The sequence below is a fragment of the Asparagus officinalis genome, chromosome 6 (genome assembly GCF_001876935.1).
Source record: "Asparagus officinalis chromosome 6, Aspof.V1, whole genome shotgun sequence".
Taxonomy (NCBI): Eukaryota; Viridiplantae; Streptophyta; class Magnoliopsida; order Asparagales; family Asparagaceae; genus Asparagus; species Asparagus officinalis.
This window is the reverse complement of record NC_033799.1, coordinates 26,703,816-26,722,218: the sequence shown is the minus strand read 5'-3', so window position 1 is coordinate 26,722,218 and position 18,403 is coordinate 26,703,816. Positions and strand designations below refer to the sequence as shown.

The 18,403-nt window shown below is 36.7% G+C and overlaps 3 protein-coding genes across 5 annotated transcripts; 1 reads left to right on the top strand and 2 right to left on the bottom strand.

The window, feature by feature from the left end:
• On the bottom strand, positions 2,351-7,197 carry LOC109844869 (RNA polymerase II subunit A C-terminal domain phosphatase SSU72-like). 2 transcript variants are annotated; one of them, XR_002248153.1, is made up of 5 exons: positions 6,939-7,197; positions 6,702-6,847; positions 4,690-4,980; positions 3,632-3,708; positions 2,351-2,657 (listed from the first exon to the last, which is right to left on the bottom strand). XR_002248153.1 is itself a non-coding variant. In XM_020414038.1 (3 exons), exons 1-3 carry the CDS (start codon positions 7,166-7,168, stop codon positions 2,626-2,628), a joined length of 408 nt encoding a protein of 135 aa, XP_020269627.1. In that variant the 5' UTR covers positions 7,169-7,197; the 3' UTR covers positions 2,371-2,625. The 2 variants fall into 2 exon arrangements, 1 of the variants encoding a protein (XP_020269627.1); XM_020414038.1 differs by lacking the exons at positions 3,632-3,708; positions 4,690-4,980 and having other exon boundaries at positions 2,371-2,657.
• LOC109845228 (superoxide dismutase [Cu-Zn] 2-like) lies at positions 7,727-16,775 on the top strand. Of its 2 annotated transcripts, XR_002248255.1 has the most exons (8): positions 7,727-7,874; positions 7,951-8,052; positions 10,524-10,619; positions 10,712-10,743; positions 10,851-10,926; positions 11,569-11,622; positions 11,722-11,885; positions 16,513-16,775. XR_002248255.1 is itself a non-coding variant. In XM_020414451.1 (7 exons), the coding sequence occupies exons 1-7, from the start codon at positions 7,772-7,774 to the stop codon at positions 11,748-11,750; spliced, it is 492 nt and encodes a 163-aa protein (XP_020270040.1). In that variant the 5' UTR covers positions 7,727-7,771; the 3' UTR covers positions 11,751-11,978. The 2 variants fall into 2 exon arrangements, 1 of the variants encoding a protein (XP_020270040.1); XM_020414451.1 differs by lacking the exon at positions 16,513-16,775 and having other exon boundaries at positions 11,722-11,978.
• On the bottom strand, positions 12,422-14,473 carry LOC109845953 (probable leucine-rich repeat receptor-like protein kinase At1g35710). The gene is made up of 3 exons (XM_020415181.1): positions 14,274-14,473; positions 13,199-13,503; positions 12,422-13,113 (listed from the first exon to the last, which is right to left on the bottom strand). Exons 1-3 carry the CDS (start codon positions 14,471-14,473, stop codon positions 12,422-12,424), a joined length of 1,197 nt encoding a protein of 398 aa, XP_020270770.1.

The following is an 18,403-nucleotide window of genomic DNA, read 5'->3' as shown; positions in this document are numbered from 1 at the left end:
GCCCATAAGCATAACCTGTTTCTTTTCTTGCGTTCTTGTTAGCTCTTGATTGAGATTTTGCAGATGGTACGGATCTTTGTAAATCAAATTGAAAAGCTTCAGAAAGCCATGGGGTTTTAGGTGCTTCAGCTATATATTTGTTTGGAGCAAGACTATGAATTTTAAATAAGATACCAGATCTTTTTGCCCCAGTGGAGGCTTGGTAGAGCCTTGAACCTAAAGTTATGTGGAAACTCTATGACTCAATCCTTGTTTCCTTCAATTGTGTATTGATTCATTTGATTCCAGAGGGAATATTTTTTGCGATATATGTATCTAATGGTTCGTGGAGAATTAGCCTTTGTTATTGATGCATTTAGTTCTGTGTTTTCTCTATTATTACTCAACGAAAATGGATGTAAATGTTCAGGAAAACAATTGGACTTTTTTTTTTTGAAAATATCAGATTTCATCTGTTTGATTTATGCCCGTTTGAAATTATGATTACCTAGCAATCTTTTCTCGTTGGGTACTGGTAACAAAAAACCAAAACTTGGAGATCATAAAGAAAGAAACAAACTAATATCTTGATTTGAGCCGATTAATCCCTCTGAATAAATTTCACGTTAGAAGTTTTTGGCGATTGCCAATAATTCTATCCAAACCCTGAATTCTGGACAAATCTTAATTACTAAAATAAACACTTCTAAAAAATATTGGATTTGTCTTAAAAATTATTGTCGGATGACTATTTGAAGAGCTACTCGGAAGTATTGGGTAAGTCGCCCAATGGGACCAATTCAGGGCCGGCCCTAGGGGTAGGCCGGAGAGGCCTTCGCCTAGGGCCCCATAAAACAAGGGCCCCACTATCATCAAATGATTGCATTGTTTCTTCATAATTTATCTGCAGACAGTATGCTAATTTTTTGATGGTATATAACTTTCATCGTGCTTTATTATGCACATGACACTATTTTTAATGCTGCTTGCACATTATAACTTTTTTATGTGTGATTATAAGCTCAAACTATAGCGGGACAATGGGCAAATTAACTGCTATGCATGTGTTGACTTTCTGTTATATTTTTTTAATCTATCTCTGCAGAACCGTATGCTAATTTCCATTCATGGGTTGTTCTTTATACAGTGCATCCTAAGTGCATTTCAAATTAAGCTGCTTTACTATATGTATTTGTTCTATTTTGATTTATCTTATGATGATTGGATATTGAAGTGTATGCAAAATACTTTGTTTTTACTATATGTCTTTGAAAGAAGCTTTTCAAAGTTAAAATTGATCAAATCTTACCTTCGATCAACTATGTCACAAGAAAGATTGAATGACTTGGTTATATTGTCAATTGAGAAAAATATAGTGGAGAAGCTTGATTATACAAGTGTAATTAATGATTTTGCATCTAAAAATACAAGAAGAGGCTTTATAAAGTGATACTGTTCATTGATCTTGTTTTGGGAATGAGAGTATTAGGGTGTGATTTGTAGGCCTTTGGCTAAGGTGGGTAGCTTAGGAGAACTACATTGTGTTTGATCCTTAGAATTAGTTATAGCATCCCTTGGTATATAAGCAGCCCTAAAGTTACATGAGTACAACACTTTATTTTTTAAAAAATCTTGAATATAGGAGGGCCCCTTTAGGATTTTTGTTTAAGTTTTTGCCTAGGGCCCCCAAATGCTCAGGATCGGTCCTGGCCCAATTGAGTTGGTAAGCCACCTTTAAGTAGTACATTAAAGTGTTAAGCCGTAGGAAATTTATTTTCAGGAATATCTGAGTCGTCCAATGGAGTGCTGCTACGATGACCCAAAATATGGGACCAAGGGAGGGGACAAGTGAGGTGTCCCCTCCCTATTACATAACTAGTATTCATCCCGTGCTAAGCACGGCATCCTTATAGTTTATTTTTGTGCGTAATTTTTTCCCACAACATTTTTGTGGTTTGTCACGTGCAATTTATCTTATAATTATCTTATACTTTAAGAATCAATTGAACGAAAGTTAGATCTCTAAATAAAGTTGAATTAGAATGATGAGGAAGTGACAAAACATTATTCAACGATAACAACATTACAGCCTTGCAATTTTGGCAACTCGTAAGTTGGGAAATCAAGTACATCGACTCCTCCATTATTTTGGATAAAAGAAAAGTCCTCAAATAATGTACATCCAGAAACAGACATTATTTAAGACTATAAATAATACCTTAAAACTTAGTTTTTCTCAAAGCATTCAGATACTATATACTGTCAAAGCATTCAGAAGATGTTTTATTATTTAGGGCTATTCAATCTTTTTAATAGAATTTAACCAAAGTATTTTTTTTGTTGGGGGGTGGGGGGTTGTTAAATTACCCTTGTATTATTTCATGCTCATGGAATATTCCTTGATGAAAATATAAGAGTTCGAGTTTGTTAATTTACCCTTGTCTTATTTGCATTAGCAGTCTCCTATGATATACTTGTAGGTTTGTCATTTGCATCCTCTTGTCTGGATTCCTCCTCTGCTTGAAAATATAAGAGTCCGATAAGGGACCTTATTTGCATTAGCAGTCTCCTATGATATAATGATATACTTGTAGGTTTGTCATTTGCATCCTCTTGTCTGGATTCCTCCTCTGCTTGAGCTTTCAGCTACTGGATGACCGTTTCGAAATGTGAAATGCCTGCATAAACATAACAAAAACACGTCAATGTTTCAGGTGCCAGTCACATTGGAACTTCTACCACCAAACTTATGCAGAAAAATCAGGGTGGATCAAAGCAAAAAAAGGAGAAATTCTCATGTAAAGATGCTTTCACAAAAACTTCCATCAGCCAAAACTTACCTGACATAAAAAAGGTTATTCTTTCTTGCCCGTTTCAATGGAAAAAGCCTGGAACTATGATGATAGTCATATCCATGTTTGATCATGTGACTCAATTCAGTAAACATAAAACAGTTTACTTTCACATCTACATAAATTTAGAATAATCAATGGCATGATTAATGAACAGTTTGGTTATTATTTGTCCAAATATTTGATCAAGTTTGATTCGATAAATACTTTATAGTTATACCAAAAACTGAGATGAAAACCTCTTTGTCAAACATTAAAAACATATTTCCTTCAAAGGGTAAGATAGATCACACAAATTCTAGTAGGTGAAACTATATGAAGTATCTAGTGCGTAGGAGGCCACAACCTAGCTGACCATGACAAAGGCAAACTCACGTTACTCACCCTCTTCATTTAGATCTCTCTGCTGAACTTTTTCTATAAGAGAAGATAATGGTACAAAGATGTGTTATATCAACATGGAAGAACATGAAAGTTAGCAAGTCTACTCCCTTTCTCTTCAAGAAGTAAAAACTCTGAATTCAGTGATCTCGAAATCCTCCCCTTATCTTTCGAGAATTGTATATCCAGAAATAAAAGGCTCAAAATCAATAAATTATTAAAATTGAGAAGTCAATAGTATATTTTATGGTTTCATCTAAAATAGAAGTTACATAAGAATCAAGAAGTGCTTAAATATTGCAGTCTACATCTCATGAGAAAAACAATTATTTCAAAAGTTGGAAATAACTGAACAAAAATAAGATACATTAATAGCATATATCAGACAAAGCAGGCATCACAGAGAGAAAATAGCATACCTGTAAGAGAGTAATAACATTAGCACAAGGGAAACTGTATGAAGACAGAGCTGCTCTGTTGAACATAACCAGAAGTACTGCGAAATACATCCAGAGCAGCCAAGGTCAAATATTGTAACTTAAAAAAAAAAAAAACCCCCGCTGCATACAGAAGACTACAGGACATGCCCAATTAAGCTCCTCAAGAATTAAAGTTGCAGCCTTTATATAGAAAAACCAAGGAATAAACAAAATAGATTGAAACTTTGGAACAGATTGAATATACAATTTGAAGAAATTAACCGAGGGCTGAGTGAAATTAAAATAAAAGAGAGTACTGACCGGCGCAGGTCATGTAGGATAGGGCGGCGTAGGCTCCTCTCTTGGTCATCATCGATCCCTTGGCGACTGCGGTATCGTCACCGCTTTCGCCGCCCCTCGGCGGAGGATCGGACACCGGCAGAGACATGGATTCTTCAATTTTTGTAACATGTTCAATTTTTGTAACTGTTTATCTTTGGAGTGTTTGGGCTTGAAGACGCACCGTATCCCAAACTCGAAGTTCTCCATCGGCAGCGCTGGAAGCAACAAAGTAGGGTTTTTCTGAGGGGGGGAAAAAGAAGAAGAAAGAGAGACTGAATCGAATTGAGATTGGATTAGATAATGATTTACCCAGTGAAGAGAAGAGGTCTCGAGGAGTGGAAGCATGCGTCCATGAAGGAGGCGCGGTGGCCACGGAGGACGGCGATCGGATCCGGTGGAGGCCATTTCGCGCTCTCTTTTTTTTTTTTTTTTTGATTGCAGAAATCCTACAAAAAAATGGAAGGTGGAAGATGGTTTCTCTAGTTGAGGAAATTCAAAATTGGGAAAGGGTTTTAGGGTTATGGAAAAAACCCCCGGGGCAAACAGAAGACTACAGGACATGCCCAATTAAGCTCCTCAAGAATTAAAGTTGCAGCCTTTATATAGAAAAACCAAGGAATAAACAAAATAGATTGAAACTTTGGAACAGATTGAATATACAATTTGAAGAAATTAACCGAGGGCCGAGTGAAATTAAAATAAAAGAGAGTACTGACCGGCGCAGGTCATGTAGGATAGGGCGGCGTAGGCGCCTCTCTTGGTCATCGTCGATCCCTTGGCGACTGCGGTATCGTCGCCGCTTTCGTCGCCCCTCGACGGAGGATCGGACACCGGCAGAGACATGGATTCTTCAATTTTTGTAACATGTTCAATTTTTGTAACTGTTTATCTTTGGAGTGTTTGGGCTTGAAGACAGTTGATGAAGAGGAGGAGGTTGAAAGAAGAGACCGTTCAGAAGAAGCCCTCGTTTCCACCATGATCTCGAGAGATGAAAGCGAATACAAAATCTACAAAAAAAATCAAATCGCAAACCTCGAAGATTTTCACTATGAAAACTGATCACCGTGAACACCCAGATAGAAAAATGACAATCACCACGAAATATCAAAGAGAGAAATAAATTAAAGAACCGATACTTTTATTGTATATTCCAAGAGTCCCCTGCTTCAAAACCCTGACGCTAAAGATCGAAACCCTTCGAAACTAAGAAATCAGTTTATTATATGAAAAAGTCGAAATTTTGAAGAGGACATTTGTACCCCGTGCCAAGCACGGCCCTTGTCTCTTTTTTACCATTGCACTTGGAACATCCCTCATCTTAGTTTTAATTACATATTATTATTGTACAATTAAAATTATAAAGCATATTAAACAATATGTTTAAACAAATTTCTTTGCATATAAAATAAAGCTATTGTTAAATAGATCAATATGAAATGCAGAGGACATTTGTGTTTAAGCTAAACTCATGCCAATTGTAAGCTAAACACTTAGCAAAAACAACACCCAGTTGAAAGTTAAATATGAGTAGGAATGTTCTCATATAAATCTGAGGGCGTTTTTTAATAGAGAATGCAAAATATATCATTTAACTTTTTGGAACATGAATATATAAATTTCCTATTGAGTATCACACGTACATTACATGGTTCTACCATTTAAGTGTTTCCACATACATTATTTTTGTCCTAAGATATATAAGCATTATGTGTATTTATTCTTGGAAAATATTTTGATCATGTGTACCGAAAAATTAATAATTCAGTTAGCATTATTCATGTTTAGAAGGAGACAACAAAAAAGTACCAACTTCCATCAATTTGTTTTGAACGTAAGCAAGGCTTTTCACTGACATTGCACGGCGTACATCATGCATAAGCTGTTGGAGGTTCGAAACAGAACAAAAACAATGCTTGCTTACTAACTAATACTACAAAATCGGCGTGTTGACACTTTGACAATTTCTAGAAATGATTTAAGTCTTTCTTTTATATTTATGAAATTTCAATTTATATCCCCATGCTTATTTTTCTTGTCTCCTAAGATCCCATTTCTACAGCGTGTTATCTGTTATTATCTATTATTTTCTTCATTAGTCTGCTGCCTTATATTTATGTCAGCCACCAAAATCTCCTGTTTTATTTTTTTTTATCAGAAAATTATTCCATTCCCTAAAAGAGAATAGGTATCTGCTAGAATCTTCATCAATCTTCCATATAAATTACCATCCATCAAAGCAAATTGAAGCAAAACTATAAATTACCAACCAAATATTCATAAAGGCTCAGTCGTAGACGGTTATATCTCTAGGCATCTTTTCAACCAAATTTCAGCTAATACCCTTAGGCATCTTTTCAACCAAATTTCAGCTAATACCCTTAGGCATCTTTTCAACCAAATTTCAGCTAATACCCTTAGGCATCTTTTCAACCAAATTTCAGCTAATACCCTTAGGCATCTTTTCAACCAAATTTCAGCTAATACCCTTAGGCATCTTTTCAACCAAATTTCAGCTAATACCCTTAGGCATGATTATAAAATCTGAAATTGTAATTGTCATTATCTCACGAGAGCAAGTTCTAAAAACTATCAAAGCTCGGAATTGCACATTAATTCAAATAAAAACTCCAAATTAAAACTCATATAAATCAATCAAATTTAAAACCCAATCGCAGAATATCAGCTTTAAAAAAAAACTAAAAAAACACAAAAACAAAAACCCAATTACCATCAACGATCGCATCGAAAACCCTATCTTCGAAACTGAGAACAACATCAAAGGGGCCATCAGCAGCATTATCCTGCCAGCGCTGAGGCGCTAGCTTCACACTCATATTCCTCTTCAACATCGGCAAGATCCCATTACGCTTGTACCTAAAAAAACTCCACAAAAGTCCCAACTTTACAATGGCAAAAACAGTAGATATGAAGAAAATGAAAAGGGCAAAATCGGCTTTCCACTCACAATTCAGGGTTCTTGCGGAGGAGGTCATCGTACATCTTGTGATAAGGGGTTCTGAATTCGTAGATGTTGGGCTCGTGGTACGATGGACCCGGGAGCTTAACATGTGCCCGAGTGCCGTAGGAGGAGACGTCGAAGCCATTGCGCTGGAGGAGGGAGTGAGCTTCCATGCTCCGATTCTGTTTCGAGGAGCAGACCATTGCGTATCGGAGCTTTGGAGATTTATCCTTCATTTTTTGTTTGATTTCGTGGGTAATTTGAAAAGTCGAAAAAAATAGGAAGAGAAGGGATCCAAAAGATAATACCTGGGCGCTAAAGATCGCATTTTTAGGGTTTTCGTCCAATGGAGTGCTGCTACGGGGACCCAAAATATGGGACCAAGGGAGGGGACAAGTGAGGTGTCCCCTCCCTATTACATAATGAGTTGGTCATGCCAACTCATTGTGCAATAGGGAGGGGACACCTCACTTGTCCCCTCCATTGGTCCCATATTTTGGGTCCTTAAATCATTTTCCTTTCAGGAATATGTGAGGCCATGCGTTAGGGGGTGTCCTTAAGTCACGCCCAAGAATTTGATACCAATTACCAAGGATTGTGAAGAAGTTCCATCGAGCAACGGGTTAAAAAAGAGAGAAAAGAAAAAGAAAAAAGAAGGGAAAAATATAGGGTAAGGCTTAACTGTCGAAGGAAAGGATATCATCATATGTGGGCATGCATAAGCAAGCAGGGTGTCAAACAAAAGAGACCAGGGTGTTTTCTGAAAAAAGCCTAAGCAAAGAAAACAATCTTGACTGAGAGACCACATAAGAGCTCGAGCACTGAGGGAAAAGAAAGCAATGGCAGCGGGCGGCGGTCTGAAGGGCGTAGCGCTCATCGCCGGCGGGGACAGCAACAGCACCGTCAGGGGATCTCTTCACTTTATTCACGATACTGCCACTGGTGAGCTGAACTGATATCTGATGTATGGAAAGAAAGATATAATCAGAAGAAGCCCTAATGTTTAAAACTTTTGCAGGATATACCCAAGTGAGGGGCAAGGTCACTGGCCTCTCCCCTGGTCTCCATGGCTTCCACATCCATTCATTTGGGGACACCACCAATGGTTGCAATTCAACTGGTAATTACAACAATATTTTTGTCTTTGTTTTTTTAACGAATTTGATATTTAATTCAATTATAATGAAAAAGATGATATTTTTTAGGGAACCCTTTAATTGTTTGTGGTATTCAATTGGGAATTTCGTAGTTGGAGCAGTTTGGATGAGTCTGAACCTTTTCGTCAAGTCTTTATGCGTAGTATTTTAGTATTTTGAAAACTTATTTGGTAAAAATCTATCTCCTTTTGTTTCTCTGGCATAATTCATTCTTAAATTTTAACTATGTGGTAGTTTAACAATGATTCTTCTGGATAGTTTGAGTTGCCAAATTCCCTAAATTTGGGATTTGATTCATATTCGAAGAAAACAGAAGGTACTCGTATATGGGAGGTTTAACTTCTGCCGTTTCAAGAATATCTTTTTATTTTCTTTTCCATATTTTAAAACATGTGATGCATTTGGTGAAGATGATTACTTATAGATTCTTAGTTGTGCCTGCTGACTAATAGAAGAAATATTGAATTGTTTCATTTCGCCAAGGAACTCATTAGAAGGGAAATGAAAGGAAATATAGTACACAAAAGAAGGAAATATAGTGCCCAAAAGTTCCCTTGTTTGTAAAGTGCAAAAAATAAACCTAAAGAACAAAGGAAATTTGGAAACAAATGTTATTTTGCCATTGAGTTTTCCTTTGCGTAAAGAGGTGTGGAAATGAAATAAAAGAAATAGATCTTGTTTCTTTGTAGTCATTTTTTATCCAATCAATTGGGGATGTGGGAAAGGGAGATGATTGAAGTTTTCTAGGTGATGTGTTGCTATTAGTTTAAGAAACAGTTTGTGCTCATCTCAAAAGAAAGTTAGGGAAATAAAAAAAAAGTAGAAATTTGCTTATGCTTGTTTCAGAATTCAACACAAACTCCATATTCTTGAGAAATCTAAAAGTCCACATATGAGTAATGTGGGCCCATATCTAGAACCTTCTTGAGAATTTTCTTGGTTGTGACACTTGAATTCTAGAATGTTTTTTTTATCGGTTCACAACTCTAGAGTATATTGCGTGCTTCTCATTATCTTAGGTACATAAGCTCAGTTGCACAAAACAAAGTGCCAACAAGTGTAAGAGCAAGTATACAATAATTAATAACTTGAGAAGAGAAAATAATTTGTGAGAGAAAGTATAAATCTCTGTGCTGTAAATGTCAAAGTGACTTGTTTTTTTTTTAATATGCTAGCCTTTGTGTTCTAGTAAATAAAAGTTTATATTAAGTTATTGTGCTCATTTACAATTGTTATTTAAAGCTCACAGTGAAGCTTTTGGAAAGGTCAAGCATAGAGTAACATAATGGTCCATGCGGATTAGCATCTCTTGGACTTAATGGGTGCTATAATTAGGTTAGGCATATGACATGTGCGATGATAAGGGTGAACTCCAATGATTATTTGGGATTTCGGCCTAAGATATGTTGATTGTAGAAAATTATCTACAAAGATTGGTCTAAGTTGGATTCAGGTAAAATGTGGACAATACAGTTAAGCTTGTGGACGTTGAGGATAAAAAGGAGGACATAATGAGGTGGTGCCAGAAATATGAAAATGATATTAGTTGCCAACTGGGACAGTTGATGTTTGAGGTAGAGATTGAGGATACATGTCAGAGGAATGTCATTTGAAAATACTGAAGAGGGTGAAAAATGCTATACTCAGGCGTGTCAGTAAAATTGGTTCTGAAAATGATATAAATGAATATGGCTAGTTCTAAATAGACAGTTTCAGAGTATGTATCATTAATTTTGTATATCATGTACTTAAGAATATTTACACTCTTACTCTTAACTATAATAATTTTCTTTTTAGATAATCTTGATTTTATCTTTTTATCATATCATATTATTTTTGTTTTATTTATTTACTTTTAATATTTATGCTTGTCCTTGTTCCTGCATGAAGTCATGTTATATTATTTTGTAGAATTAGGGAAAGTTAATCGAACTTCTTGCTTTAATATGATTTTTGTTGTCAGCCTTCAAACTGGAGTTTGATCATATACTGTATCCCTTATACATATAATTGTAGAGTTTTTTGTTATTACAAGGTAGAAAGGTTGGGCCTTTTTTACTGATAATATTAATGCACTCGCATAGCTTTTGCTAGGATCTGAATATCGATGCATGTCAATTGATTCCTGGATATTTTTCTCTAATCACTAAAAAAGACTCAATTGAAGTCTTTGACATTCTTTCTAATTACAAGCAATGTTCTATTGCCATCAGAGAGCCAAAACACCATTATTAAAGACCCCCCCACCCCCACCCCAACCCCCACCTTCCAAAAAAAGCCTCTCTCTCCCTCCCTCTCTGTATCTATCTATTGAAAGTGTAAAACTCTTAATTTCTACAGAGTAAACAGATTAGCACCTAATTTCATTATTTTGCACTTCGACTATGTTCTTAAGCACATCATGTGGTAAACTAGGTTGTTACTTTTCTTGCAGGACCGCATTTTAATCCTCAGAATAAGCTTCATGGGGCTCCAACCGATGACGAAAGACATGCGGGCGACCTGGGAAACATAGTAGCAAATCAAGATGGTGAATATACTGGCTCGATTCTGATAATGACCTGTTATTTTTGCTTCTTGAGAGTTTCTTTTTTAAAACATTGGAATGTGTTCATGCTTCAGGGATTGCTGATGTGTGCTTGAAGGACTTGCAGGTTTTGTTCTCTCATATAATACTAATAGATCTTTTGCGGTAATCCTCAATATATTCAGACCACCTGTTATCTTAACTGATATTCCCTTCTCTGGGTTTTTTTTCAAGATCCCTCTGAGTGGGCCATACTCAATACTGGGGAGGGCTGTTGTTGTTCATGCTGATCCTGATGACCTTGGGAGAGGTATACTTTTGTTTCCTTGTTTTTTTTTCGTTCTATTTTTATGTATAAATAATTCAGCATAAGGTGTATGCAGAGTTGAGATATGTTGCTTTTATTTATTTATGTATTGCTATCAATGTGGAACTTGTATTAGATTATAAAATCAAGCAGAATGGTTCTTGCATGAACCATGTTTATGTACTTTTCTATATGCCTCTTGACTTAGTTATACATGTTAAACCAATCTAATGGTTTATATATTGTGTTTAGTAAGTAGAATTCACTGGTCTCATCAACCATATTTTCTACTACAACTGCATCTTCAAAACCTTTCACAGTCTTCAAACCCCTTCATTTTCACTGACTAGCTCCTTTACCGACTGTTGAACCAAATGATATTCATGTGGCTGGTTGGCTGGGCTTTCACAGAAATTAAGAAAGCCAAAGTAATGAGATTTATGAGAGAGAACAGTTATTTTGTACAGAAGATTGTTGTTCATTTTAGAAAAAAGGGCCATACATGATAATGCTGAAATTTAACCATATATCTATATATCATAATTTAGTACAAAGTACACTTCCGATTTATGCTTGGTCCGGTAAAAGCTGTCCAAGACTCCAAGCTTCATGAATACTAAGCATTTTATTTCTTCAAGCCTCCAGGTGGTCATGAACTTAGCAAAACCACAGGAAATGCAGGTGCTCGAATTGGATGTGGTACCTGTCTTCTCCCTTGTAGCTCTTGATTTCACGATTCGGTTCTTGTCTTGAAGTCTTATGAATTAACCATAGTAAAATTTCAACTTTCTTTGCCAGGTATAATCGGCCTTCAGTCAGCTGTTTAATCATAATCGATATAAGCACCCAGAACCTGCAGAAAAATAATTGACATCTATGTCCAAGAAACTGGTTGTAGAAGTTTCCTGTAGCTGTTGCTTTAGATCTTATCCTGAGAAGCATATGTTGTAAAGAAAAGCTTAGTGAGTGTTACCTTATCCTTGGAAGCATTTATGTGAATCATTTGAAAATTTTACATAAAATAGATTTATAATCGAAATTGCCATTTCTTGATCGGTTGTATCTGTCTGTTCCTTTACAGTTACGAGCCTTATGACCTTGATGGATGATTATAATCTCATCAGAACTTGATTTTCAAACTTCAAGTTAAAGACAATGATAATATATGCTCATACTTATCCTATTCTCATGGTTATCTATACATAAAATCCAAGAGCTGATATCTTTTGCATGTAGATTGAATGGGTTAGTCTGGCAAGTGATTTTACCAAATATACATCATGCACACATCTGTGAAATTGATGCTGGATAAATTCAAATATCAGATTTGATTCAGATTGTAGAAGATAAAGTTTCACAGATTGTAAAAATAACATTAAAAGGAACAAAATACAAAGTTTTAACCACAATAAATCAGGCTTGATGATCCATTCACTAGTAGAATAATAAGTATCCTAGACGGATTATTCCAGACGGAAAATTTTCCGTCTAGGATACTTTATTCGTCTGGGTTAATTATCATGTCGAGCTCCACCGTTCCATTAAAGTTGTTTGATGTTAGGAAGAGGTACTGGAGGTCTGAGAGCTTAAACAAGGATGTTGGAATCTGTCCTTGGAGTTGATTATTACTCAGATCGAGTTGGCTTAAGGACATTGAAGGATTTGAAAACTCTTTTAACTCACCAGAGAATTGGTTTTCAGAGAGATCCAATGACTCTAAAGCAAGGTGGTTAAACAAAGAGACTGGCACCGATTCGGAAAGGAAGTTGTAACCTAGATATAAGGATGTGAGATGAGTTAGATTTCCGATAGAAGTTGGGATTGGACCCGTGAAATTGTTGCCGTAAAGAGCCAAGACAGAGAGCCAGAACAGATTTCCAATCCAACTGGGGACCGCACCTGCAAATTCATGGCCCGAAAGATCTAAATATGCGAGCTGGGTAAGATTCCCGATGGAAGATGGCATCATCCCGGTCAGACCACAATATGAGATATCCAGTGTAGTCAGGTGCTTGAGATTCGAAATAGAGTATGGTATATTCCCGGATAAACTCGCCCCAGGGAATGCCAAACTTTGCAAAGCATTGTTGCTTGGAAAATCCGGCAGATTCCCAGAAAGCATCGGATTCTGGGATAGGTCTAGAAGAGTCAGGTTGGTGTGTGATGTCAAGATGTCTGTCGGCAATAATCCTGCGACTCCAAATATATATACTATATAATAAATAAAGAAATAATGTTTGATTATAAAACTGATTAGATAAAGAAGTAGGTTTACCTGGGAGATTACAGTAACTCAAAGTGAGCTCCCGAAGGCGAGGCATCGAGGTGGACAAAGCACTTCCCCAGTCTAGGTTCGAGGACATGTCGACGCTGTTGAGACGGAGCTCCCTCAGACTGCTAAGGTTTCCAACTAGAGTCCGGAAACTTGGATGGCGGAGCTGTACGTAATTGACGCTGTCGTAGTACTCGCTGAGGCCGTCGACGGTTGAGTAGTGGATGACGCATGATGAGCTGGAGCTGAGGTCGAGGGAGATGAGGTCGGTTAAGCGAGAGATGCCGGCAAGAATCTGACCACTGAATCTGGCATATGAGAGATTGAGACGGGTGAGTTGTGTAAGGTTCTCAAACCCCACCTAAGGAAAGGGTCCTTGAAAGAGATTGCGGGAGAGGTCGAGAGATCGGAGGGAGGTGAGATTGAAGAGGCTAGCACTGAGCGTGCCGTTGATACCACGGTTACTGAGGTTGAGGCCGCTGACGTGGCCAGATTTGGGGTCGCAGGTGACTCCCTCCCAGTGGCAGCAGTTAGAGCCAAGTTTCCACTGAACCAGGGGGCCGCGAGCTCCGGGATAATAATCCTTGACGAAGGAGACACCGTGTATTATGTCGAGGAGGGAAGACCTCTCGGAGGGGAGGCAATCGACAGTATGAGCAGCAGATTTGAAGGATCGCAGCATGAGTATTACTACCAGCAATAATAGTATAGAATGGGGAAGCCGACCAAATATTGCGATGCCCATGCTAACGCTAACTAATGTTTAATTATTAATTTGATACCCAAAGGTGAATGAGCAATTAACGGATATAAATAAAATGAATTACTTGGCAAGAATTATTGGGCAAGAATTATCGCAGCATCGACATGTCCTCGAACCTAGACTGGGGAAGTGCTTTGTCCACCTCGATGTCTCGCCTTCGGGAGCTCACTTTGAGTTACTGTAATCTCCCAGGTAAACCTACTTCTTTATCTAATCAGTTTTATAATCAAGCATTATTTCCTTATTTATTATATAGTATATATATTTGGAGTCGCAGGATTGTTACCGACAGACATCTTGACATCACACACCAACCTGACTCTTCTAGACCTATCCCAGAATCTGATGCTTTCTGGGAATCTGTCGGATTTTCCAAGCAACAATGCTTTGCAAAGTTTGGCCTTCCCTAGGGCGAGTTTATCCTGGAATATACCAGACTCTATTTCGAATCTCAAGCACCTGACTACACTAGATATCTCATATTGTGGTCTGATCGGGATGATGCCATCTTCCATCGGGAATCTTACCCAGCTCGCATATTTAGATCTTTCGGGCCATGAATTTGTAGGTGTGGTCCCCAGTTGAATTGGAAATCTGTTCCGGAAATCTGTTCCGGCTCTCTGTCTTGGCTCTTTACGGCAACAATTTTACGGGATTCCCACTTCTATCGGAAATCTGACTTATCTCACATCCTTATATCTAGGTTACAACTTCCTTTCTGGATCGGTGCCAGTCTCTTTGTTTAACCACCCTGCTTTAGAGTCATTGAATCTCTCTAAAAATCAATTCTCTGGTGAGTTAAAAGAGTTTTCAAATCCTTTAATGTCCTTAAGCCAACTCGATCTGAGTAATAATCAACTCCAAGGACAGATTCCAACATCCTTGTTTAAGCTCTCAGACCTCCAGTACCTCTTCCTAACATCAAACAACTTTAATGGAACGGTGGAGCTTGGCATGATACATCCCAGACGGAAAATTTCGTCTGGGTTAATTATCCCAGACGGAAATAATCCGTCTGAAATGTATTACAGACGGTTTTTTTTTCCGTCTATAAAAATCCATCTAGAATACATTTCAGACGGAATTTTCGTCTAGAATAAAATATTCTAGACGGAAACTAATTAGACCCGTATTCTAGACGGAATTCCGTCTGGAATAGTTTTTCTAGACGGAATTATGGTTATTCCAGACGGAATTTTCCGTCTGGAATGCGTCGTTTTGTACCAGTGATTGTAGCCATTGCAGCTGCCTTTGTTTGCTTTTTATCCTTCTTTCTTGCATTCTCTATCCATAAATCAATGAAAGTATTAATTTCCGGAAGAAGCTGCAGAGAGAATTTAAATTTACAATTGAAGATCCTCCCCAGAAAATAGTTTTAACAACATTGCCCTCTTTCTCCATGTAGTCCGAGGATGCAGAATACTCATTTGAGTCCATATTTGTCACCTTTAGGAGAAACGTGGGGAACACATGTAAAATTACATCAATTTTTGTGGCACTTTGCATATATAAACTGCATCTGTTCTTCTTAATACTTATACATGTGAATATCTAAAAGTTTCAGTAAGAGCAAAACCTAGATGCAAAAGTAGATAAGCAAACTGGTCTAAGTTCGTATAACAAGATGACTGTAGGGAAGGAAACACTGAAATCTGAGCACACACATTAACATTCTTCTACTTAAAGTAGGTGAGAGTTATAGGTAGTTGTTAAATAAGTGACACCTAAACTATGCGCAAACATTAGTTGATTGCTAATGAGCAATGCTGAGCCAGCACAAAATCTGTAAGGAGGAATCATCAGCTCTATTACAGACTGTACTCTGCTCCAACTTGGGGTTGTTTAAACTTTAAACCATTATACAGTCTATGCTAAGTTCTTTATATTATTCCAAGGATAACATCTTGGTAGCTATCATTTCCTTGGCCAGTTCTGTCTCATTGTCTGGTTATTCAGCCATCATAAAATTCTCATTTCTATTAAATTTTTGTTGACATCTATTTTCTTAATTCCACAACATTTTATCTATATAAAATTATCATTCTTGTAACAAATTTTTGTTGACATCTATTTTCTTAATTCCACAACATTTTATCTATATAAAATTATCATTCTTGTAACGAGATATAATCTTTCCTTTGCACATCAATTCCACAACATTTTATCTATATAAAATTATCATTCTTGTAACGAGATATAATCTTTCCTTTGCACATCATGGGTACTTAGCAATCACATAGAACTTCATGTTAAACCTTTCTGATGCGATCTTATGCACTATACCTTTATTAAAAATTGCATATTAATCGGCTACGCTGAAAAAAAGTGTCATCTGAGTGCCAAAACTTTAGGATTGATTATATTTTCACATGGAGCTAACATCATCCTATTACTAAACACTTCACAAATGTGAAACACTGTTAATTGCCAGCAGTAAAGGCATGCACTTCCAAGTGATTTATTCTGGCCTTAAAGCTGAAGTAAAATGTTCTCATGAAAAAGATACAAGTTTCTGGATTCTATCATCACATGGGCTGTGCTTTATTTGGTGCAGCAGCTGGTGGGTCTCAATCCTGAATGATATTTATCGGCATCAACATCTTATCTATTTATTGCGGACTAAATTCTGGACATCTTAACTAGCTATTTTTTATCTCTATTTTAGCTCAGCTAAATGATTGGAGGAGTTATGTACTGATTTTTGCTGAAAGAAACATGCAGTGTCTCACATCAAGTAGAAACTGAGAGTATATCTGGTCATATTCAATCATGAGGCTTTCATGTGGATACAGGCTGTTCGCAACTTTGTGTGGTAGTCCTAGTTATTATGATACTTTATATCAGACTCTTTTGTTTGAGAATGTATTCTTCTTCTCTTTTCCTTTGCTATGCTTGGTAGTTTTGTTGGTGTCTTGGTATTTACTCGTATTTACTCGATGTAATTAGTGGATGCCTAGCAAGTGTGCATGTATATCCTCGCGGGGATATACTAAAGGTGCGTTTGGCAAACTGGGTGAACCAGTTTTAGTAGAGACAAAACGAGTCTATGAGCTTAGCCCTTGTTTGGCAAATGAAAAAAAATGGAAAAAAAAACTGGTTCTTTTGAGGTCTACTTTTGCTCAATAACTAGACTAGGAATAAACCAACTCTCACTTGGTTTATAAGAGAACTAGCTCAAATATAGTATAGTCTAGAAATTAGCCAAACTAGGTTTAAGTTGGAACTAGCTCAATAAAGTCTAATTCTGCCTAACCTAGGCCAAGTGCAGCGAGTTCAAAAGTTGCCTAAATTATTTCCAAACTTGTCTAAAAGACTAACGCACCCTAAGGGGCTGTTTGGTTGTTGTTGGTAAAGATGTGTATTTATGACACAACTTGGAAAGTTGTTGTCCACCTCATCAATTTCACTTTTAGACCATCTGCAATAGAAGGGCAAATGGCAAATTATTTCATACAATAGAAGGGCAAATGGGAAGGCAAATGGAGAGAGAATGGGATGGAGGGCAAATTTTGCCCATGGGCAAATCTTAAAAGATGGTGGGTCCCATGTACTTTTTTAATCTCTTTTTTATAAAATAGTTTTTTGACCAATAATTAAACCAAATTATTTAATAATTTTTTCACCAATAATTTTTATTTTTCAAGATCTATTTATAGAGTCTAAGTTTGTGTCATTTGGATATCGGAAAAAATTCGAGATTTTTACAAAAAAAATACGAATAAGTAAAAAGTAGATATTTGCCTTACTAGTGTGAGGTTGAAAGAAAAGAGGATGCTAAATTTTGAATTGGTGGGGACATAAGCTGAGGTGGATGGCAAATATTGCCCATCTGCTGCTGATAGTCTTATACTTTTCTTTGTTTGTTTTTTATTCCATTGGAATCATAAATTGCTTGTTTAGTTTGCAAATGTAACTTTAATTGTTTGTTTGGAAAGTGTAAAAAGTGATCCCTACTCAAATGATCATATTGGTTGGAATTATTTTTTATTATTTTTTCTGATTTTAATATCAGATTTCTTTTAAAATCATGTCTTTTTTTTTATGAAATCACTTTACAAGCCACATCAGCATATGAAATCACTTTACAAGCCACATCAGCATATGAAATCACTTTACACTATTTTCACAACTACAAACAAACAATTGAAAGTGATGAAAACTGACATTGGGACCCACTTTTTTACACTTTCCATCCTTTTACATGGTAAAAACATACAACCAAACAGCCCCATAACCAAACAGCCCCTAAGAGTGAAGAAAGAGATGGTATGAATACAAAGATTTAGGATCGGAAACATGAACTTCAACCTTCTATAATTAGTACAAAAGTGTTAACAGTAAATATTGCTCTTATATGTTTTGTTTGGTTAGCAAGGTAGACAAGTCGTAGGCTAAGTTCTCTGGTTCTTTACAACTATAGCGCTGTAACTATAATCATATACAAC

Coding starts and splice junctions, on each gene's coding strand:
- LOC109844869 (XM_020414038.1), bottom strand. CDS start 7,168: ATGAAGGATAAATCTCCAAAGCTCCGATACGCAATGGTCTGCTCCTCG. Junction 6,848..6,938: donor CTCCGCAAGAACCCTGAATT/GTGAGTGGAAAG, acceptor GAGTTTTTTTAG/GTACAAGCGTAATGGGATCT. Junction 2,658..6,701: donor TTTCGATGCGATCGTTGATG/GTAATTGGGTTT, acceptor ATGTTTATGCAG/GCATTTCACATTTCGAAACG.
- LOC109845228 (XM_020414451.1), top strand. CDS start 7,772: ATGGCAGCGGGCGGCGGTCTGAAGGGCGTAGCGCTCATCGCCGGCGGG. Junction 7,875..7,950: donor TATTCACGATACTGCCACTG/GTGAGCTGAACT, acceptor AAACTTTTGCAG/GATATACCCAAGTGAGGGGC. Junction 11,623..11,721: donor AGGTGCTCGAATTGGATGTG/GTACCTGTCTTC, acceptor TTTCTTTGCCAG/GTATAATCGGCCTTCAGTCA.
- LOC109845953 (XM_020415181.1), bottom strand. CDS start 14,473: ATGGAAGATGGCATCATCCCGATCAGACCACAATATGAGATATCTAGT. Junction 13,504..14,273: donor GATAGGTCTAGAAGAGTCAG/GTTGGTGTGTGA, acceptor CTCATATGCCAG/ATTCAGTGGTCAGATTCTTG. Junction 13,114..13,198: donor GAGTTACTGTAATCTCCCAG/GTAAACCTACTT, acceptor TTGGAGTCGCAG/GATTATTGCCGACAGACATC.